General features: G+C 32.9%; 2 protein-coding genes across 8 annotated transcripts in view; one reads left to right on the forward strand and one right to left on the reverse strand.

Moving 5' to 3' along the window:
* LOC123720820 (DNA-directed RNA polymerase III subunit RPC1) overlaps positions 1-5,191 on the reverse strand; it is a 21,906-nt gene extending 16,715 nt beyond the window's left edge. Inside the window, exons 1-9 of the mRNA XM_045677593.1 lie at positions 5,019-5,191; positions 4,542-4,677; positions 4,229-4,378; positions 3,609-3,950; positions 2,874-3,028; positions 2,549-2,726; positions 1,626-1,763; positions 644-841; positions 355-479 (exon numbers count right to left, since the gene is read on the reverse strand). Of these exons, the coding sequence (XP_045533549.1) occupies positions 355-479; positions 644-841; positions 1,626-1,763; positions 2,549-2,726; positions 2,874-3,028; positions 3,609-3,950; positions 4,229-4,378; positions 4,542-4,677; positions 5,019-5,062 (1,466 nt within the window). The 5' untranslated portion in view covers positions 5,063-5,191. The remainder of the gene's footprint in view (positions 1-354; positions 480-643; positions 842-1,625; positions 1,764-2,548; positions 2,727-2,873; positions 3,029-3,608; positions 3,951-4,228; positions 4,379-4,541; positions 4,678-5,018) is intronic.
* Positions 5,192-6,592: 1,401 nt separating this feature from the next.
* On the forward strand, positions 6,593-22,404 carry LOC123719971 (bromodomain adjacent to zinc finger domain protein 1A). 7 transcript variants are annotated; one of them, XM_045676337.1, is made up of 28 exons: positions 6,593-6,923; positions 7,127-7,456; positions 7,619-7,811; positions 8,385-8,610; positions 8,839-9,038; positions 9,294-9,449; positions 9,775-9,904; positions 10,011-10,155; positions 10,387-10,556; positions 10,817-10,941; positions 11,397-11,631; positions 13,913-14,101; positions 14,501-14,673; positions 14,990-15,172; positions 15,590-15,754; positions 15,920-16,052; positions 16,391-16,585; positions 17,140-17,414; positions 17,649-17,666; positions 17,800-17,915; positions 18,221-18,393; positions 18,726-18,815; positions 19,317-19,428; positions 19,693-19,760; positions 20,179-20,312; positions 20,593-20,756; positions 20,997-21,155; positions 21,465-22,404. In XM_045676337.1, coding segments are annotated over exons 1-28 (4,371 nt in total). In that variant the 5' UTR covers positions 6,593-6,810; the 3' UTR covers positions 21,466-22,404. The 7 variants fall into 7 exon arrangements, with proteins under 7 accessions (XP_045532293.1, XP_045532292.1, XP_045532294.1 ...); XM_045676336.1 differs by having other exon boundaries at positions 20,997-22,404; XM_045676338.1 differs by having other exon boundaries at positions 14,504-14,673; positions 20,997-22,404.
* Positions 22,405-23,577: the final 1,173 nt, after the last annotated feature.

Below are 23,577 nucleotides of genomic sequence, written 5' to 3' on the forward strand. Positions count from 1 at the left end.
ATTTATGCGTACAAACAAATGTAACTTAATTGATCAATTCAATTGCGCACTTTTCTATATCCATACAAAACATCATTCAAACAAATAAAATTAAAATTTTCTTTTGAAAAAGCAACCATTCCATCAGCATTTTCTTATGACGTTGTCACATTCATCGTGAGTAAACCGACATTACTGACAACGGATTTTTTTTCAACAATCTCTCAATATTACAATTTTAAAAAAAATAACAATCTACAAGAAAAATAATTATTTATTTACACATATAAATATATTAGATACTAAGAAAAGCCAGATTTCTATTCATAAACATGTCATGTACAAATTAAAGTTTCAGTTAAGCTGGCGATGTACCTGAATGTCCTCTGGGGTTGAACCTTCGCACGGTGACACATGATGGATAGCTTATGAAGGGAAGGTTGGCGGTTGAACAAGACTACGTCTCCATCCACTAGATGGCGCTCCACTATATCACCGCACTAAAACATTTAAGGAATTTGTTCACCAATTTCTTGGAAACAAAATATCAATGCTATAATTTAAATCTGATATTTTCATTAGTTTCATCAACATGGGTCGAGTAGTTTTTGAGATTTATATGTGTTACATCCATTTCAGTCGACAGGTATTACTATATACACACCTTCAACTCCTGCGCAATTTTCTCCCTATTACCGTATTTCAGGAACTTTTTATGGCTGAATCCACGCTGTTGTACGTAATTTGCACCAGGATGTACGTCCGGTCCGTTACAAACGAGTTTCCGAAGCCATTGAAGATTCGCCGGAAAGACACGTTCTGGATATGTAAGAATTTTGGCTACGTGCACAGGGACTCCGACCTATAAGTATATATATATATATACTATAAACCCTGATTAGTTAAATAATGTGTTTCTTAGCGTTGTGACACGTGTTAGAATTTTAAGCTTTTTAATTTACAGTCATGATTATTTTAAAGTTTGAAATACCCAATTTGGATACCCATAACCGACGAGCATGCATGGTTCATGTTGTGAAAGTGGATGAAGCTAGAGAAGGTTAAATCAGGACCGTCGCAAATGGATATCCATGGTTACCCTACGCCTTCGGGAAGGCGTGATGATAGCGATGATGAAGGCGAAACGTCCAAAACATCAGATAAAAATCACATACAGATATTTTTGCGCTGATGAAGATAATTAGGGAAACGGAAGCCTAATTTCAGGCTTAAAACAAATAAACTGTTATCGAAAGATTGTATGACCGCTATAAACGTTGTGGCGCTCTCTAAACTATATTGAATAATTATTTATTTATTAACACTTCGTAACATTTATAGAACCAAAAACCATAATACATAAAAATTATAGGGGACGCAATGGGCGGTCTTATCGCTAACAAGCGATCTCTTCCAGGCAACCCTAGTAAGGAAAAACTCACAAATTAAATCAAATTCATTAAGAAAATATGTTTTCTATATTAACCTACTAACCTTAAAGATTAAGGCCCACCCGTTATAAGCGTTAGTTACTATGCAGACAAAATGGTTTTGTTTTTAGACATAAGGTCTGATTTTGTTAATTTATAATTATTTCAGGCATTATTTTAATAAAAAATATTAAAGACATTCCAAATGTAACCCACCTCCTGTATCTGCAGATTAGGATCTGGCGATATAACAGTTCTGCTAGAAAAATCAACTCGCTTTCCCGATAGGTTTCCTCTGAACCTTCCCTGCTTGCCTTTCAGTCTCTGTACTAGTCCTCGACCCGGTTTCTTCGGCTGAAATCAACATATATTTGAAAAATTAAGCTCATTGCCTTGATGGAAGTCTTGGGTTCGATTGCCAGCAGTAAAAAGGTAGGCAGGCAATAATAGAGAAGTTTCTACCTGCGATTATGATTAAGTAGTAAGTCTGGTACCTTACTGACGAATATCTTTTCTGATAGTCCTTTTCCTTTTGAGAGTAGAGTTACGAACAATATCAAACATAGGTCATTTATCACTCCAGGTCTCGGTATAGGCCGCTACGATTATCTTGGTATAGAAGAGCAAAGTGTTGGCAGAATTGTATAATTATAAGTATAGCGTAATTGAGGGTATTGCTGCCCCAAACGAGTTTAGGGCTACAACCTTTTTAGGTCTGGGCCGCAGATTTCTGTATATGTTTCATGATAATTATTCAATCTAATATGCAAGTAGGTGATCAGCCTCCTGTGTCTGACACGCCATCGACTTTTGGAGTCTAAGGCAAGCCGGGTTCCTCACGATGTTTTCCTTTACGATTCCAGGGAATGTTAAATGCGTATAGGAAGAAAGTCCATTAGTCCACCTACAGCCTCAGGGATGAGAGACACTTTTGAAGCCACTCGAACACGAAGTTAACGATAGTTTGATACTTGTATTACGAAGGTTCAAACGTGTTGATTTTCCAAACAATTTGTATAATTCCAAATATAGTCATTCAGTGCATACATTTCCAAACAAAACTCAATAGTTATCATAAAAATAGCTATTCACGTATAGTTCAAGAGGACAGTGCTCTAAATTGAACAGATCATACATACCTGCATAGACAAAGGAATCCCAGACATCTCACTATTGATATACAATGCGCAATGGAGCTGCAAATAATCCCAATCCTCTTGCACCATCTCGGACTTGCCTCCGCTGGCCACGTGACGAGCTATGACGTCATTGATTAGGAGGATCTCGGACTGTTTCATTGTTAGGTCGTCTTCGTTACTGTAGTAAGTGTGTTGTTTGTATTGAGAATTGAATTAAAGTCAATACTAATTAATGAAATTTCATACAAAACAATTACTTCATGTTTATAAATAAGTATTTCTTAATTCAAAGTAAATTTTCACTCATCCATGCGTAGTAACTTACGTGCCAGCCTTCATATCAGAAGCTACACTTGGCCGGATGCAGAGCGGCGGGACTGGAAGCCTCGTAAGAATAAGATCCTCGGGTCGGGATTTTTTAACACTCATACCAAGGAGTGGTACATCTTCATCGGGGATACGTCGGAATAAATTTTGCACCTGAAAAAATAAATACTGATGAATCGCCACTATTGCAAGAGCCAAGAGCACAGAGAGGTAAACTTAATGGAGATTTATGCATTTAATACATATTTATGTATGTTGACAGGGTAGTGGACTCTCATCATGCTTTTGCATATTTATACTTAAACAACATGCAGCCTATCCCTGCAACAACAACAACAGCTGATAACACAGTTGTACAAGTTCTGATTGTGTGTCAAATATATGGCTATGCATACAACAACAAACAGAATAATGTTAAACACATATTTAAGATACACCTTTCTATAATTTTCTGTCAACATAATACAAACGTTGCTAACGATATTGCTAACATAGTCAGAGAATTAGCCAAGGTAAATATGTACATATAAAAAATCTACACAGGTGCATTGGCTTCAGCTAATAAACAAATATGACCCTCTAGCAAAGATTAAAATATAAGTTTTGAAAAAACAGATAATCACAGACATCAAACTAAGAATCAGAATGATAATATATATGATAATGTTTAGTGACAATGATCGTGAAAATAATATCATTGTATACTAAACTTTAATTAAAGTAAAAAAATTACCTCCAAGGGATTCATCTCAATAATCAATCCACTATTTACTATCCCTGCTATCTCCTTGTTTGTTTCTTTTGCTTCATTGAACTCGCTCAAAACCTTTTTCACCAATGGATCTGTGGGCTTTTTAGCCCTATACTTCTCATGAACTATCTTCAAAATACCTGCAGAACTCTTTTTAACAACACCATTGAGGGCTTCACAGTGGGGACATTTGTTACATGTTTTTGATTTCTTTAAGACGGCTGCTCTAAGATTTTTCTTATGAAGATAGGAGATTTCGGGATTCATAAATTTTCTTCTGTATGATTTTTTCAGTGGCTCCGCCAGCATTACTTTCGCACAGGTCTAAATAAATGAGATAACTCTTTAATGTTGAAACTCAGAAAGCCAATGGAGTATTGCGCAACAATACCATACCAATTAATTTGATATTAAGCTAACTTGCAAATTAACCTTAACACTATTTGCTAAGCAGTTTAAAACCACATCTGTAGATTTACATACTCGGCTCTTCTGGTAATCAAATAAACCACATTGAATTATATTGAGTAATCGACTAAAGACATATCACACAAATACTTAGTTTGAAATTACATTAGAGAAAATGAATTATTTATCTTTACCTTACATATAGTCTGTAGTATAGTAATAACAGATCTGAAATACCCCACGTGAAATACAGGAAGGGCCAGCTCTATGTACCCATAGTGTCCTACACAATCTGCCAATCCCAAACCACATGTCTCACAATTTGCATCTTTTTGATTTGTTCCCTAAAAAGAAAATTATTGTATGCGATCTAAAAATATAATAATTGACTTTTTATAAAATATCAACACCATAGTAATGTATGAACAAATTCTTTGTATTTATTTCGTGATTATGAAGTGTACAAAAAATATATTGGAGTAAAAAAAATATATTATATGGTTTTACCATTCTTCTATCCAGCACTCCATATGTAGCTGGTACTCTTTGGCCATCTTGTGTATACAAATTTTTCGTAATCACTTGAATGTGAGCTGCTAGCTGAATATCAGATGGACTGTCTACGTTAAATGTTACATGGGATCTAAAAAAACATATATTTATAAAGTTACAACATATATTGACACATTGCATTTCATTTTTTTTAAACTTTTATTTTTGTATCTTCCATTTCTACAATATAAACTAACAACTATTTGTTAAAAATGAAGATTGCACACAAAACCAAGCATATTAAAGAAAATGTCTGGATAATTTAAAATAATAATAGATATAAATTTAATACTTTAAATAAATTAAATAGACAGCAGAATGTCCAATAATGGTATGGAACTGTTATAGTTTAATGAAAAGTATGTATCTCGTTTTAATTTCAGAAATAAATACTAACAGTATAGTAATAACAATAAACATAACCTTACTTACATTTTTTTTCCGACATAAGTCTCCCGATATTGTTCTTTAGGCATTTTGAATAGGTACTGTTATTTTTTTTTTAATTATTATATTTGCATCTTTTCTTTCTATCTAAAGATTTATTTAGAGAAGTGTATTTAATTAAAAACAAACCCAGCTGTCATATCAGCTGACAGCATCGAGGCAACAATCGCGAAAGCAATTTTAATTCAATTTTGTAACTTATATTTGTTCTGATTTCTGACGTTGACATTTCTTATAATCTTCAGATGGTGGAAACATGGTCATACTGCATACAGATTATGCATGACATATTTTACTACCATAAATCGGCTCTCATTACATTTCGGGTAGATTTTTTTATACTGTATTTATCTTGATTTGAAACTGATTTATAGATTTTAATTTTTATTCAACTTTCATGAAGCTTCAACGGGTATGATAAGCTGTGACCAAAATAATTGTAATGCATTAATATTGTGGTATGACCAATAATGGGTAAATGTCGTCACATAAGTCAATAAAAATATATATATATTTCCCTATTAAGAGGACAATGAGGCCTTTAATTACTGCAATGTACAAAAAAAATTAAAAGTTTAAGGGTTGTTCAGAGTTCCATTCATTCATTCAGAGACACATTCCATTCTTGGAAATGTAGTATTACGTATAAATAGCATTTTATAATTTATAATTAAAAGAAATAGTTGTAACAGTTTTAGAATACGTATATTTTTGTTTAATTAGCTATTTAAATGTTTTAGTACCGAACATCGCTTTTTACAATGATATGAATTTCGAAAACGATATCAATTAAAATTTGTTAGCCTTTAAAAAAAACAACGACTCCTTATTAACTGAGGTGCATAAATCATATTTATCTGCCTGTCTCGCTAACACCTACACGTCTTATGAAGAGGTGTAGTGATGTGCAAACGAATTGTAAAGATGCAAATCAATAACGGAATAAGGTCGATATGCTGAATTATGTTAAATATTTATAGGTATCATTTTACACTTTCTGTAAAATAAAAGTTTTTAATTTGTAAGATAAATGTCACCAATGTTTCAAAACAAAATTTCTTCTTTGGACAATAAATATGGTTGTGCGTGTTGCGTCACAAATTGTAAATATTGTAATAATGTCATAACAATAAATCCTTACTGGTAACGACCGATCAGGAGTCAGAGTTTGTGCGCAGGTAGCTAAGTATCGATAATGGGTTGCAATGCGTGCACATTCCTACTGTCAGTGACATTTATTGCCGACATTTATTAAACGACTCTGTTTAAAATGCGTCAACTTAAGGTGATTTTAATACAAGTTTTCGCAAGACTTTTATTCTTAGAAACTAGTAACATATAAATTTTTTGTTCCTTTTGTTATTTTAAATACAAAATGGTTTGCATATCCAGTTTTAGATAATTATAAATATATTAAAAATGATTTACCTGATTCATTGAAACAGATTTAGGTAAATTATTGAATTTACAAATAGGTACAGAAAATTTTCTACTAAATGCTTCTACTAATTGTATTGTTTGCTCACCTGACAACCCAGTTCATATGTTTCTGGCGTAGAAGGAAGCGCTTAGCGCGCCGTTTTTTGGCTTGTCAACTGAAACCACGCAACAATTTTTACATTTCCAGTCTTGATAAATGTTAATAATTTGCTAATGTTAACAAATCGAATTGTATATTTCAATGCGCCGTACAAACTTGTGTAAAATAGGACTGAAGTGTTAAAAGAAATCGAATTGTAACTAGTTTTCCCACCGCTGTGACCCGCGAACTCAAAACATGCCCCTGTTAAAAAGAAAAGCCTTTGAGAAATCATCGGCGTCAGGGTATCTGCGTGACGATGATGAAGTTTTTCACTGTGAAATCACCGATGAGATATTCAAGGATTATGAGTAAGTAATAGTCGGTACATAATTTTCGCGCATTTAATTGTTTTTTTCGTTGCTCTTTCTAAGATATCACTTGAGCACGCCGTTGACATTGTTTCGTGCGGCCTCTTAGATAGTTACGCGAGCGTGACATGAGGTTTCTCATTTTTATCACGTCGCGTTTGACTTTGCTGCGATTTATCAAACTTTTTTCAATTTGTTTGTAGGGAGTACTGTGAAAGAATCATTCTCGTTAACTCGATGGTATGGTCATGTGAGATGACGGGAAAGAATAATTTGACGTATGCTGAAGCTCTGGAAACTGAAAAAGCTGCAAGGAAATCACTTAGAGATTTCCCAATGGAACTAAGAATACCAATACTTTATCTTGCTACCAAAACCAATAGGAGTTCTTTTGCTGAGATGTCTGAAGATGTGTTTAATTATGTGAGGGAGAGATATTTTGTAGGGGAGACAGTGGAAGCTTGCCTTGAGGGTGACAATTGGCGGGAGGCCCATATCTTATCTGTTGACTCTCAAACACAACATCCAGATAAGTAAGTCCAGCTTATAATTTTTTTTGTACAGTGGGTGAATCCATTAGCTACATTTAATTTTTATCTATCAATGTTTCCAATTGAATAGTTAAATACAACCAATTACATAATAATTAGTAAAAAACTGAAAAAGTTAATTTAGAATTGTTTTGTTTATTATAGCAAAACAATGTTACCTGCTTCTGCTTATTGTTATGAAGTGGAACAATATGATGAAAATGATTCATCAGCTACAGGACAAATTGGCACAGCACCTTATGAACGAATAAGACGACGTAAAGGCATCTATTCACGGGATAAAAACAGGCTGTTTCTTAAACAATTTGTTGAAATGGGACCTGTTATTACCATAAAGGTGCGATTCTTAGTCTTGTTATATTATTGTAGTTAATGTTTTTGATCTGATTTCATACATTTGTAGAAAATTTATATTGCTTTTTTCCACTTGTTGGTTTTGTTGCCTGGATATGAGATATGGCTTGTTAGTGATAATTCGTCTCTTATGTCAATTATTTAAATTTCAAGACTTAGTGTGAAAGAAATTAATTAATAATAAATTTGTTCTCTTTAAGGGTATAGTAGTTGTTACTGATTTGTAATTTAATGTATTGCTTGCTAATAAGATAAGTCAATTCTAATAAGAAATGTCCCATTCAAAAAATGTTATCTAATATAATATTTCTTACCATAAACATACTGTATATACCGTTAAGCTTTAGTTCTCCTCTTTTTCGCCTTAATGTTTACCCCATTGACCATAAAATAAATAAATAAAGTTATATTTAATCACCTTTTCAATACTCAAGTCTATAGATTTGATAACCATACAAATGATTAAATTTTTTTAAAAGTCAAAACAAATAATCAAAGAAAGCTAATTTGCTATCAATGCATAAAAAAACTATAATAAATAATATCTCTGTTACAGGCATCTGCTATAGAGAAATACAACATCAACAAAGTGCACTTTGACCAAATATTCACAGGAACATCACCAATTTTCCCTCCATCTAAGAAGTTGTTAATGTCTCCGTCAACATCCAAGGTGCAGGCAAAACCTGGATCAGCTTCAAAGCTTAAGTCAATGAAGAGCCCACAAAAAGGCAGACAGGAATCAATGGATAAATTTGTGAAAAAGGCGGACAAAAGTGATGGTATGTAGAATAAAGCGAAGACTAACATTATAAGTTAATATAATCATAAGCCACTGAACCCATTTTAATAAAACATGAGAGAATTACAATTACTACTTTTTATTATTTATTTTACTATCTTTATCCACTACTATTCAGTCTTAGGATGAATTAGTTATGAGCACCAATTACTTCATGGATTTTAATATCTACTTACTGTCATGTTAAACACCATACCTTTAACTTCAGTTAGTAAACCAAAAATAGTAAATCCAGAGGCTAGGAAGAATGCACAAGAACTGGCAATGAAGATGCGTCGAGCTGAGGAACAATTAAGGCAGAGGAAGGAAGATGAAAAGGCAAAGAAAAAGGAGAAGACAGCTCGTGTTATGGCGTATATGAAGGAATGGCAGAAGGTCAAGGATGACTTAGAGTTGGAAGACCATAAGGTAATAGAATATTGTTCTGTTTTAAAATCTTTAATAATACTTCCAGCATAGTTTAACTATAGCCCAACATCAATTGATTTAGTTTCTCATTCATTATTCATAATTATGACTTAAAGGTGAAATTGATAAAATTATAATAATTATTGTTTTTAATAGCGATTTATTTATCTAGGTTGTTATGCTAAATTGTTTTATTTCTATTAGTCTCCTACTTCAGATTTTTCAAAATGATGTACAATTTTAAATTTTCCTCAGGTATTACCGAAGGGGACACCAGTACTTATAGAAGGCATAGAGCCGAAACACATTGGTGATTTCCTATCTGTGCTTGACTTTGTACATACCTACGCTGATGTGCTCAAGACCAAAGATGTTTTCCACAATGAATTAGACTGGGAGACTTTCCGTAAGGTGAAATAAAGTGTTTGAAAATTATAATAATTAGATGTTTTTAAATTTATGTTTTGATCTATATATATACTACATACATACACCCTCTTTTATCTGCAACAGACCCGTAAGCGTCCCGTCGTTGCATGGCATTTAGTACTTTAAAACAATGCCTACTTGTTTTCTATTGTCCCATAGAAACTGTTATTTAATATAAAATTGTTAAAAAACAACCCATTATGTCAAATATTATTTCAGGATTATATGTATATCCAAATATAACATATATTATATAACACAGGATATAAATAATATAGATTAAGAGTTGAGAATAATTCCTTTTCAGGCCCTAACTGTAAAAGATTCAGCGGGATCATTTAGTGACTTAATACAGATGTTTCTGAGTGCTATCTTTTCATTGCAAGAAGATGAAGCAGAAGAATACAATGAGAAAGGAGGCATTCAGGAGTCCACAGGTAACAGCAGGTTTTTAACTAATTCGTTTACTTTAAATGTCTTTTAGCATGTGATGTTTGATATTAAATATATGCATATGATTTTGATGATTAAATGTATTTTCAGTTGAAAAAAATAGTGAAGAAACAGAGATGGGCGTAAATCGAGCAATAGAGCTAGCGACGCGGGCTAGTAAGTGGGCCCAGACTTATCTCGGAACTCCACTCAGCAAGCTGCCATTGGATCCTTCCACCGTTAGCGAGGTTCTGAGGTGATTTCTTTTACGAGACTTCTATTAAACAGCTATGACATTATGTACTCACTTAAATATTATTTATTGTTTTATTTTTTTATATATACTGTCCTTATCTACATTCATAATACTATACATTTAATTGTAACCAGTTTAATTCCGTAGTCTTGATCGATATCGTCATGCGTTACGTATTGTATTACGCGATTAATTCCGGCTCGAAGGACCAAAACAAACGATGACTTACAGGCTTCACCTGCTGTCGTCCGGCAGCGCTGCAGGCAGCCGTTGTGTGGCCTGGCGGTATCACCAGCGCGGTGGATACAGCTCCAATGACGATCCGGGTCTCCATCTCAGGATACAGAGGCCGGCGATACTCAAGCGACTGACGCAGAAACATGTTGCCGATTTGCCGATGGGTAAGTTTTATTCCGTACGCATTAGTCAACTTGTGTTTATGTGTATTACTTAAAGCCTAGATACGGGTAAACAAATGAGAATCAGCTTAGCTACGTATGACTCACACGTTTCTATGAAATAGTTTTCCATTAAAATTAGTAATTAAATTGACGTTTCGTGTCCCCTTGCCTTTCCAGAAACTACGGAATTTACTTTTTCAAATTTTAAATAACACAAAAATAGTAAATGTTATGTCTAACTTTCGTATAATTAATTGCAGATGATAAATTCGCAATCCTGCAATGTCTGATGAACCAAGTGTTGAGCTACGCGACCGTCCGTGACATGGTCGAGGATAAATTTGAAGAGTACAAAAATCTTAAGCAGGCTTACAGATTGCTTCAGGTGAGACAATTGTAAATTCGCAAAACATATTTTTACATTAAAATAAAAACAAATAACATTCATTTTGGATGCAACGAGCGGCCTCATCGGCAACAAGCGATAGCTTCCAGGCAACAATAGTAAGGAAAATACTAAAATATATATATATATGAACGGCAAAGTGCAAGACCGTACCAAATTAACTAAAACAAAATTACGAGTATTTTATCTTAGGGAGCGTTCAAGTATTACGTACATTTTAACTTTCACACATTTAAAGAAAACACTTTTTAAACGGATTGAAGCTATGTATTATTATTATAAACTAACAATTATTAACATAATTTTTTTTTCGACGTTTCGCGTGCTTTATACCGTGCGTGGTCACGGTGAGTTTATAATAATGGTACATAGCTTCAATCCGTTTAAAAAGTGTTTTCTTAAAAAAATATATATTTTAAAAAATTGAATTGTAGATAAACGAACGTAAGCGTGAGCCACAATTGGCGACCGCTCGGATGGAACTGCGTCGCGAAGCAGCAGCCAAGAAGGAACAACAGAAACTAACGGGAGACAAGGCGAAACAAGTAGACGAACAAATGAAGAAAGACATAGACAAGATAACTAAGGAGAGCGAACAGAAGAAAATTGAATTTGAGAAGAAATCCAAAGAGTTGCAAATGCAGCTGTTCGAGTTTACTAATTATCTGGGTAAGATGTTTGTAAATCAAATCTTGTGTCAGATTTTTAAAAAAGTATATTTTGTTTTCTAAATTGATAGGGTATTAATAATACTAGACTATACTATACTATAGAAGATACTTAAAAGCAGTCTTCAGAACTTACTATTAATATTCTTATAACTTCTAGAATGACATGCTTAATTCAAATTAAATATAAAATAACAAATGTGAGCCACATTTGTTTATATTCAGGTTAATAATACCTCTAATGGGTATGAATGCATATACGTAATATGTTAAAAAAATAATGCCAATTGAAATAGTATTTTTTTTTTAATTATCACGCTTTGCAATTTGTATAGATGTTTATTTCCCCAAAAATTAAAGAGGTAAAAATTTCAATTGAGATAGATAAATTAATGGTCATGCAACAACATTCAATAAAACATTAATAATATAAAAAAAATTAAATTGTTAAATACACTCGACCAGGTTACATTTAAATGCATGATTCCTATAAAACGGTTCGAAAACTGTAAAACCTTTTAACCCGTTATAAGTGTCTAACCGACTAGCTTTTACTAACTCCAAAGTAATATATATTTAAGACATCTAATGCTTGAACCGTAAAAATAAATAACCCGTTATTTATAAGTGTTTAACCGACTAGTAGAAGCTACTAACTCCAAAGTAATATATATTTAAGACATCTAATGCTTGAACCGTAAAAATAAATAACCCGTTATTTATAAGTGTTTAACCGACTAGTAGAAGCTACTAACTCCAAAGTAATATATATTTAAGACATCTAATGCTTGAACCGTAAAAATAAATAACCCGTTATTTATAAGTGTTTAACCGACTAGTAGAAGCTACTAACTCCAAAGTAATATATATTAAAGACATCTAATGCTTGAACCGTAAAAATAAATAACCCGTTATTTATAAGTGTCTAACCGACTAGTAGAAGCTACTAACTCCAAAGTAATATATATTAAAGACATCTAATGCTTGAACCGTAAAAATAAATAACCCGTTATTTATAAGTGTCTAACCGACTAGTAGAAGCTACTAACTCCAAAGTAATATATATTAAAGACATCTAATGCTTGAACCGTAAAAATAAATAACCCGTTATTTATAAGTGTCTAACCGACTAGTAGAAGCTACTAACTCCAAAGTAATATATATTAAAGACATCTAATGCTTGAACCGTAAAAATAAATAACCCGTTATTTATAAGTGTCTAACCGACTAGTAGAAGCTACTAACTCCAAAGTAATATATATTAAAGACATCTAATGCTTGAACCGTAAAAATAAATAACCCGTTATTTATAAGTGTCTAACCGACTAGTAGAAGCTACTAACTCCAAAGTAATATATATTAAAGACATCTAATGCTTGAACCGTAAAAATAAATAACCCGTTATTTATAAGTGTCTAACCGACTAGTAGAAGCTACTAACTCCAAAGTAATATATATTAAAGACATCTAATGCTTGAACCGTAAAAATAAATAACGCGTTATTTATAAGTGTTTAACCGACTAGTAGAAGCTACTAACTCCAAAGTAATATATATTAAAGACATCTAATGCTTGAACCGTAAAAATAAATAACCCGTTATTTATAAGTGTCTAACCGACTAGTAGAAGCTACTAACTCCAAAGTAATATATATTAAAGACATCTAATGCTTGAACCGTAAAGATAAATAACCCGTTATTTATAAGTGTTTAACCGACTAGTAGAAGCTACTAACTCCAAAGTAATATATATTAAAGACATCTAATGCTTGAACCGTAAAGATAAATAACCCGTTATTTATAAGTGTTTAACCGACTAGTAGAAGCTACTAACTCCAAAGTAATATATATTAAAGACATCTAATGCTTGAACCGTAAAGATAAATAACCCGTTATTTATAAGTGTTTAACCGACTAGTAGAAGCTACTAACTCCAAAGTAATATATATTAAAGACATCTAATGCTTGAACCGTAAAGATAAATAACCCGTTATTTATAAGTGTTTAACCGACTAGTAGAAGCTACTAACTCCAAAGTAATATATATTAAAGACATCTAATGCTTGAACCGTAAAGATAAATAACCCGTTATTTATAAGTGTTTAACCGACTAGTAGAAGCTACTAACTCCAAAGTAATATATATTAAAGACATCTAATGCTTGAACCGTAAAGATAAATAACCCGTTATTTATAAGTGTTTAACCGACTAGTAGAAGCTACTAACTCCAAAGTAATATATATTAAAGACATCTAATGCTTGAACAGTAAAAATTGTTTGCAGGAATGGACCGAGCATTCCACCGCTACTGGATCTCGCGGCGCCTGGGCGGTCTGTTCGTGGAAGCGGGGAACGAGTACCGTGGCACTTGCAGGCCCAAGCCGGTGCCGTTGCCCGAGCGGACGCCGACGGACTCCGCGGACTTGCTGGCTTACGTCACCGAGTTGTACCACTCGGGGGCCAAGGAGAAAGGTCACTTTTAATGCCTCCCTCCTCTACAGAGGTCTCATTGAGTTCTACTAAGTGCGTAAAACTAAGAGTAGAGCCCTGATAGTGACATAATCGACCGACTAAGAACCAACAATTTCCGGCATCTGTCAGGTGGAGAAGAGAAGAGGTGGCTGGCGATCTACTTGTCTATGAAAATAAAATAACTAATCACAACAAATCTAACTCTTAGCTGTGCAGTTAATTACTCGTTAAAGATAGGAATAGTTAATACAATATCAGTGGCGCTACAACCTTTTTAGGTCTGGACCACAGATATCTGTATTTGTGTCTGTTTGATCATTTGTCAATCTAATGGGCGAGTAGGTGATTACATTAATTAACATAAACAATAATAAACACTTATAGATTGTTTTCCCTCAGAAGGCAGTGACAAAGAAAACGAGTCTGGTTCAAATTCTCGCGGCAATTCACCCAAGAAGCCCTTGGCCCACGTGAACGGCGTCAATAATAAAATGTCACCGGACAGTATCGAACGGCTGAGAGACCTGATGGTCTGCACGGCTGACGCTAACACTTGCTATGTGCACGGAAAGGTGTGTGCTAATTTTTCCTTTTTATTATTTGTATTAAAAATATACATAATAACGATCTTTAACATGTATGACTTCCGGAACACCCCCGTGAAGTATGAAGCTCTTCATCATTTGAATATGATTAATATTAATTAGACTATTGGTCAGTAACTATGGCAAAATATTTTTTCCTTATCGGTGGTCACGTGACGCGTTTTTAGTCTCGTTCACGAACGAACGACATAAATAAAGGAAATAAAAAAAAATAACAACTAAAGCCATAAAGTATATTAATGTAAAACTTTTAAATCTTAATGCAATAAATAATAATTTTCAGAGCGAGCGTCCCCAATGGTGGGTATACACCAACGAGGCGCAAGTCGATGCACTCATAGCGGCCCTTAACAAACGCGGAATTCGCGAAGCAGATCTCAAACATGTGCTGGAAATGGAGAGGAACTCGCTCATCGAACACTTGGCTAAAAGTCCATTTGCAGTTAATGAAACTTCTAAAGCTCAGGTATTTTTATTACTCGACAGCTAACCGAACTCCTTCAAAGTAAAAAACATATACATTGTTAGAATAAAAACATTTTTTTCGTTGGGATAGTTTTTAGTAAGTATAGAGTAGTGTCAACTACACTACTTAGGTGTGAATTGCTAAGGAATTATAACTAATGAAAACATGTTTTTGATGTGTTGCATTTATACTGGATGTCAATGTCGAAATGCATGCAAGTGACAGATAGCAGAGGTTGTTCACATTAAAACATTAGAAAATTAGAATCTTAATAATCTTTACATTTCCTTTAAAATACAACATACATACATACAATACGTATTAGTTAGAATGTATTTAACAAACAAGATATTTTCAAGAGTATTCACATTCATATGTCTAATCAATTATATTTAATTTATTAATTATAATTTACAGACTCCGTTGCATCCGCCTGCAACTCGTCGTCGGGCCATCAGATCGTCTCTAGTGGTTCCTGCGGAGTGCTCCTTGGAGGAGGCCTTAGAGCTGGCTTTGAGAGACCATATCTTGGAACTGGAAGAAAAAATCCATCATGGATGCTTGGGGGCACTTAAAGTTAAGGTGTGTGTGGGTATATTTAAGAAATATGTATGTAATATATATGTGTATTTATATGTATTTACTAAGCAATGAAGTATTGAGAAAAACAATTAAATTACTTAGTGTATTTAGTTATTGTCATCTTTGATAATGTTTTAGATTTTTTAAATATTATTTTACTGTCAGGACCGTGAAGCATGGCGTGGTACAATAATGTTACGAAGTTACGACAAACAAGCCGAGTTCTTGAACTGGGGACCAAACAAAGCCTTTAGAGACGACACCCATCTACCCGACGGAACTTTACGAATACCCAATGGTAAGTAAATTGCTATGAAGTCATATAAACAGCTGATTCTGTAGCAGTCTTACTCCCAAATTTATGCTTATAAGCCCTGAATACTTGAAATTAGCCATATCATTCTAGAGATTTATGACACTTAGTAATATAATAACTCTTTATTTATCCACATCTTATTCACATACATTGTACATAAAGAAATAGATACGATATACAATTTTATTTCTCTAAGAAGCGGTCCCTGTCTGGAAGAAAGCAACTTTTTCTTTTTTGCCACTTAAATAGGGTTAATATTTACTGTTCCCGAAGTGTCAGTGATCTCAGCAGATCTTCATTATTTGTTACTGTTCTTGCAGGCACAGAGGAAACAGAAAAAGAAAAACCAAAGAACAAATACAGGGATCCGGTATACTATTTGGAGGCACCCAAATCTAATGGAATCAAGGTGGAACCCGTTGAAGATACAAAGTCTGAAGTCATCAGAGGTCTAGCGAGTGCTTTACTACAAGTCTCCCAGGGAATTCATCACAAATATATTAAACGACCGCTTGGTGAGTTTTCAATTTCAATTATTATAATTTTGTTGTTATGTGCCTATGGCCAATCACCGGTAATGAAGTTGTCAGTATTTTCAAGTTTATAGATAACAAATACAAAGTCAAATCATTTATTTATAATATTGCAATATATATAATAATAAATAATTATAATAAAAAGAGCCATTGAATGTATTGTATACTATAAACACATAAGTATCAAATCGTATATATATATTTTTTTTTATAAAATAGGGGGCAAACGGGCAGGAGGCTCACCTGATGTTAAGTGATACCGCCGCCCATGGACACTCAATGCCAGAGGGCTCGCGAGTGCGTTGCCGGCCTTTTAAGAATTTGTACGCTCTTTTCTTGAAGGACCCTAAGTCGAATTGGTTCGGAAATACTTCAGAAATACTTATATATCAAATCGTATATATTTATAATCGTTATAATTTGAATATATTTACCATTAAACTCATAAAAAGCTTTGTGGTTTTTTTTCATACACTTAAATAAAATTTGGTGACAAATGTCTAGTTTATATATTATTACATTATAAATTCCAGGTCTAGATGACAAAGAGCGAAAGGACCGCGAAGCCAGAAACAAACCTTGCGACCTCGATGCCTTGGAACGTTGGGAAGTCTCTCTCATGGAGTCCCGAAGTATCGCAGCCCTAACGCTTCACCTGTTCGTGATCGATGCGAGCGTCTGCTGGACGGCGAGCGTGCTGCATGCGAGCTGCAAATTGTGCAGACGACGCACGGATCCTGATAACATGCTGTTATGTGACGGATGCAATAAGGGTCACCATTTGTATTGTCTGAAACCGCAGTTAACTGTAAGTCATGTGGAATGCTTATTTAAATTAATGATGTACTTATAATTATAATAACCCATTTAACTCTATAATATAAAAATCACAATTCAAATCTATAAGTCAATTTTGTTTTTATACACTTAGTTATTGAATATTTCCGTGACTCTGTGGTCTTTTGGGCTTAAGTTTTTTGTTACTTTGATGCTCCAGCTTATTATCTGCTTTGTCATATTGTAACTATTTTTCATGCTACAGTCTGGGCTTTCATATCAGGTAAATAGTATCATTCCGTATAATATTATTCATAAAATAATTTTATATAGACATTTAATTTGAAAATATTTACATAAATTAATATAGGTTTATATATAAATAATTCTTAAATATCTATTAAATTGTTTTATAGAAAGTACCCGATGGCGACTGGTTTTGTGAACAGTGTAAGCCGAAAGAGAAAACACCGCGTAAACGCAGGAAACTTTACACGGAAGAGAGTATAGAAGAGCCAGGGGATGAAGATAGGTAAACAATAATTTTTGTATAGTATATATATATATAATATTTTAATTCTTAGACATCAATTTTAGTAGCTCGTCTAATTTCTGGTCTGGAGTTAAATCTTGGCAAAATAATTATAAAAAGTAGCAAAACAATAAGAATGTATGTACAGATAATATTTAAGGTGGGTTACTAACGAAATACATATTAAATGCTGTCACAGAACTTATGTCTAAACTGGTATTATTATGTGGATCGACTAATTGACATTTAGGAAATTCGTTGTAATATATTTCATTACTTTTAATTATTATTAACAAATGTTTCAGCGACGATGACCTTTCGCTCGGCGTATGCGCCACTTGCGGTAGTGGGGGTGAGTTGGGGGCGACTTGCGTCGCCTGTTCCAACAGGTACCACATGGAATGCGCTCAGCCGCCCTTAGCCCGAGCTGCCAAGAGATGGACCTGCGCCGAGTGTCTGGCACCTCCTCAATCGCGAGGTATTCTATATTAATATATTGTTATTTGTTTCCAATTGTGTTAGTCAAGTGGTCTTCCCCCAAGTACGGAGCAACATTTATATTTCACTTATTTTTGAGTCACAGACTTTTGTTCCATATATCGGAATTCTGATTTTGCAATTGTTGGAGGTTACAGAAAATTCTTGCTCGGACACATTTAATTATTCAATGGAAGTATGTTGCTTCGACTGTGCTGTATTTTTTTGCTTTGTATGAGGCTAAATGTAAACTTTAGTAAGTCCCAGCTTTACTAGTATAATATTTAATTGCTGTACTTAGTTTAAAAGCTAATGATATAAAAATTTGTGAAGCCCCGGCGTTCCGCCGTCGTTGTGCGGCCGCGGCCATGTCTTCAATACAGCAGTACGCGCGCAACTTGCACAAGCGATCCTACTCAACGGGTTTGTTGCCCAGTTCTATCACTCGCTTATCTCCTGGTACTTCATTTGACATTTTCATTGGTTGTATCATCATTCTTCAGCATTCAGCCTAACATATCTTTTCTTCTTACTTACCATCGCTAATCTCCTGGTATCACAAATTTGCAATAATGGCATTCACATATTCATCTAACTTTTTTTTCAATTTTTCGCCGTTTTTTGTTTATAATTTGTCGTTTAGTAAACAGTAAGTTTTTGGGGGATGTTGGTCATTATGAAAATGTATACTCCCCTATAATCTGTGTCTACTTACTCTATCTACAATTGACAATTGGGTTGCGTATGCGCATGCTTTCCTTACTTCTTTCAGCCATTATACTTAATATTGATTAAGTCTTAAAGTTTATGTAAATATAATGTATTCAATTTCAACTTTATTGAGAAAGTTTTCTATGTAATGTATGTAAAAAAATTCTTTAAAAAAAACTGGTATTTGAAAATAATATTAAATGTTGTTTCTAGATTCAGAAGATAGTGAATTCAATACAGCTTTAGTAAAATTAAAGTCAAAGCGATCACGTGGCAGCAAAGAACCTTCGCCAATGGCCAATGGAAATAATAGACGAAGCAGGAAGTGAGTCGCCCTACACGAATACATATTATATAAATCCATGTGGATCTTTGTTTATCTTCCATTGACATTCTATTACTTTACTGTATTTACATATTTTCCAGCAAATTTTATGTTTAATTCATTAAATTGGTATCACATTCTATTAAAACTTATATACTGTATAACATTAAGAATAAAACATAACACTGATTTGGCATTTATATTCTAGTAAAACAATACTTAAACTACTTAAAATATACTACAGTTATGAAACCTTATTTTTAGGTCGAAGGAAGATTTCAATGGCGGTTTAACTAAAAGAGGAAAGAATTCACTTACAAATGGTGTGCATGGTGAGTTTATGAAGCCTTGTTAGGTATCTTATTTAAATGTTTTAATTATTTAAGTTACTAGGTTTAAATTCTGAATTACTATCAGTATTATAAAAACAAAAATTAATAAACCTTTTAAGCCTGGACCTCCAATTTCTGAATTTGTTTCATGATCATTTGTCAATCTTAACAGGCAAGTAGGTGATCAGCCTTCTGTACCTGACTGCGTCGACTTTTTGGGTCTAAGGCGAGCCAGTTTCCTTCACTGTTCGAGCGAATGTTGAACGCGCATGCTCACTTTGTCTATATAGACAGAAAGTCCATTGGTGCACAGCCTGGGGTCCAATTTATGATTTGTTTAATGACCCTGAGACTAGCACGGCACTTGTATTACTATTACTATTCGTTCTTTTTGTTTATTTTATAATTTAATTTTCAGAAGATGCCAGCTATAGAAAGAGAAGAGGGAAACAAGATGTGAAACTGCACACTGAGGAATTACAACATTTGTTGAGAGATGCATTAAAACACAAGGACAGCTGGCCTTTCTTTGAACCAGTATCTATAGATGATGTAAGATTTGTATTAAATTGAAACATTTACACCTAATTTCAACATATTTTGCTGTAACCATATGATTGTTTTTATATACATAGTAATTATTACTTATATGTTTAACAGTTCTCCATCTGACACGATAATTAGTAAGAAAAAAAATGCGTGTATATTTACATAATTTAGGGATTAATACATATTAATATGTATTAATCCCTAAATTATTTAAATTACATTTCTGATCCTAGAATAACTAAAAAAATAAGTAACAATTAAATTACATTCTTTTTAATTGTAGGTCCCTGACTATCTAGATGTCATAACCACTCCAATGGACCTGAACACAGTAAAACAGAAGCTTGAAGATGGACAGTACACAAAAGATGAAGAGTTTCTCTCAGACGTTGCGCTGGTCTTCAATAACTGTTACACATACAACCAGGAAACACATCCAGTGGCTAAGTAGGTCTATTTCTATTATGGAAAGAGAATAACTCGGAAAATTAACGAGATATTTAATAAGTTCATAAACTTGTCGTAATGTTTATGTAAAAAAAGGGAAACCACTTTTTCTGGATTGTGGACAATTTCAAACATATTAATACTTTTTGAAAGATGAATATTTTATTTTATTACTAAATTTTGAAAGGGGTGTAAACTGTAGATAAACATCTAAATATTTTTCATTTTAAATCTTTGCAGGGCTGGATACCGGTTGGAGAAATACATAATAAAACGCTGTCAGGAACTAAATTTACCACCACTACCTGAAAGTAATCCTGATGATGAAGATGATGTACCACTAAAGAGAAGTCTGCCAGAGAGTGATGAAACACCTCAAGCAAAGAAAGCAAGGCGATAGTGTGTTTTAGTGAACTTGAGTATTTAGTGAAATCAAAAAATAAAAGTGGAATCTGATTTAAATCCTGAATTTTTAAAAAAAAAAATTTTCTGTTGAAGACAGATGAAGTAGATCAACAGTAATTATGTTTGCTTATAATATCAATGACTGCAGGAAGAACTTGTATAACAATTTCCATTTATAACACAAGTAATCGAAGTACAATTAGCACACATCCTTCTTAGAGCATGTTATGCTTTTTTTTAAATATATATTAGAAGTATACACTTGAGAAAACTCTGGTTTGACAAATTTATTTGCTTTTGCAGGTCAAAAGGTAATAGGCATTTAGGAGTAATAATGCTGTGATAACTCCACAACCAAATATCGCTTATAGTAAATATGCTAGAAGTAGACAAATGAACAATTTACTGTATATGTGAAGCCAATTATTTTTCTTTGGAAAGGTTTAATTCAATTATTCCAATTGTTTTAGGTTGGGCTTCAAAACAATAGGAATGTAAAGATTGCTTAAGGTATGCCTTATAAATGTAAACATTGTAAAGTTAGTATTAATATTATACTAGAAAGTAACATGGCTTTTGACACATTCTTAATTATTGTTTTGGCAAAGAATTACCAATCATAAGCTCTGTATAACTATTATATCAAGGTGTGTTATCATCTTCTTTCTTATATTAAAAAATATCATACTTTAATAGATTATGATAATAGTTGTCATAATTTCTTTACAAATTGTTAAAATTCACATTTAAATCACAACATTTTTTCTCTCTTAATACTCAAACCATTATCTGTTGTTGATTTATGTGAATTTATTAACATTTTTTTAAATAATTACTATGATGCTTTAGGTGTGTACTATTTTAATAAGTGATTAATGTCTGTTATAGATTTATGTTGCTTTTGTTAAGGAATTTAAATATGCTTATCTTCAATGCTTTTTGTACAAATGGCTTAACTTTTTGTGCAGATTAAAGTAAAATTGTTTTTTTTATAACTAATATAATGGTTATAAGATTGTCAGGCTCATGTACCAATCTTTTAGAATGATAAAATTATTTAACTTAAAATGCTGTCAGACAAGGCATTGTTTAATTGCTCATTCCAATGTTGTTAGGACATGTTTTGTTTTTAAATTTTATTAATAAGCTGTTCAGTATTTTTATAAGATCCTTCTAGAAGTTACTTGAATTCTTGATAAACCTACATTCCCAATAAAACACTATTATGTTAATTTTCAATTTGCTTCACTTTCATTATTATAATATTTCTTGATTTATTTATTGATGTAATTATAAGTTTTTTTTAATTTATACTGTAGTAAATAAAGATTTGAAAATATTTGTCTAGTTTTCATTTTCAATAAATATATTGATGACATGATTAAATTTGTTATAATAGTGCATCTTTAAAACTAGATTCTGTAAAGCAATTTTGCAGCTTCAAGCTGGTGTTAAATTACTTGTGCCAATACCATGCATTGACAATTATAAGACTAAAAATTATCACTTATTATTTGATTAACTCTCAATGAACTGATGCTTACCCAATTGTAATATGAATTTGTTTAAGTACTTGTTTCTATACTTGTACAATTAAAAGAACATCTAACTAATACATGATTTTATTACACTTATCAATAACAATTATTGGTTCATACATTAATTCAGTGGTGTGCTTCAGCTTCCTTCCTTCGCTTTTCAGCCCACTGTGCTACATTCTCTGGAGAGTTGGCTGTAAATCATTATTATATTAAATCTGTAGGACTAGCCCATTAAATAAATATAGGTAAATCATGTTATACAAATAAATGAGTTAAAAACTCCAAACTGCATAAAAATTACAATTTTTAACTTACAAGTAAAGCTATTATTTAATTATTGAATCATCAGACAACCACGGATTATTAATGTAATTCAAAATATTTTGAAATATATAATAAATACTTACAAAGTTTATGGATCTTGTAAAAGATGGGTATGGAGAAGACTACTCCACCAGCCAACCAATAACGCCAGATCCACTGGTTCTGGAAATAGTATTTCAATGGGAACTGCGCGATCTTAGCTGAGAGGGTGTACGGGAACTTCATCGGGCGTGCTGGAGTCTCGGTCATGATGTTGATGCGCTATGATAGGATCAAAAAACATTATGTAACTTGGCTGTTGAAAACTGGTAATAACTACGCCAATGTAGTGTATATTTGTCAAATGATTAGATTTAGATATACATGTAGAAACGTTTATAAATGTTAAGATAATATTAAGATTATACACAAATATTAGTATTAAATAAAAAAATATTCTAACCTTTTCCGCTTCGATATTCAATAAATTTGCAAAATTATAGAATGTAGGTAATACATTGACTTATCCGGTATAGCTAATAGTCCAGTGAGCACAGAGCATAACAGTGCTG

The sequence above is a fragment of the Pieris brassicae genome, chromosome 2 (genome assembly GCF_905147105.1).
Source record: "Pieris brassicae chromosome 2, ilPieBrab1.1, whole genome shotgun sequence".
NCBI classification, from domain to species: domain Eukaryota; kingdom Metazoa; phylum Arthropoda; class Insecta; order Lepidoptera; family Pieridae; genus Pieris; species Pieris brassicae.

Coding starts and splice junctions, on each gene's coding strand:
- LOC123719971 (XM_045676336.1), top strand. CDS start 6,811: ATGCCCCTGTTAAAAAGAAAAGCCTTTGAGAAATCATCGGCGTCAGGG. Junction 14,674..14,989: donor CTTGCTATGTGCACGGAAAG/GTGTGTGCTAAT, acceptor AATAATTTTCAG/AGCGAGCGTCCCCAATGGTG. Junction 16,053..16,390: donor AACTTTACGAATACCCAATG/GTAAGTAAATTG, acceptor CTGTTCTTGCAG/GCACAGAGGAAACAGAAAAA.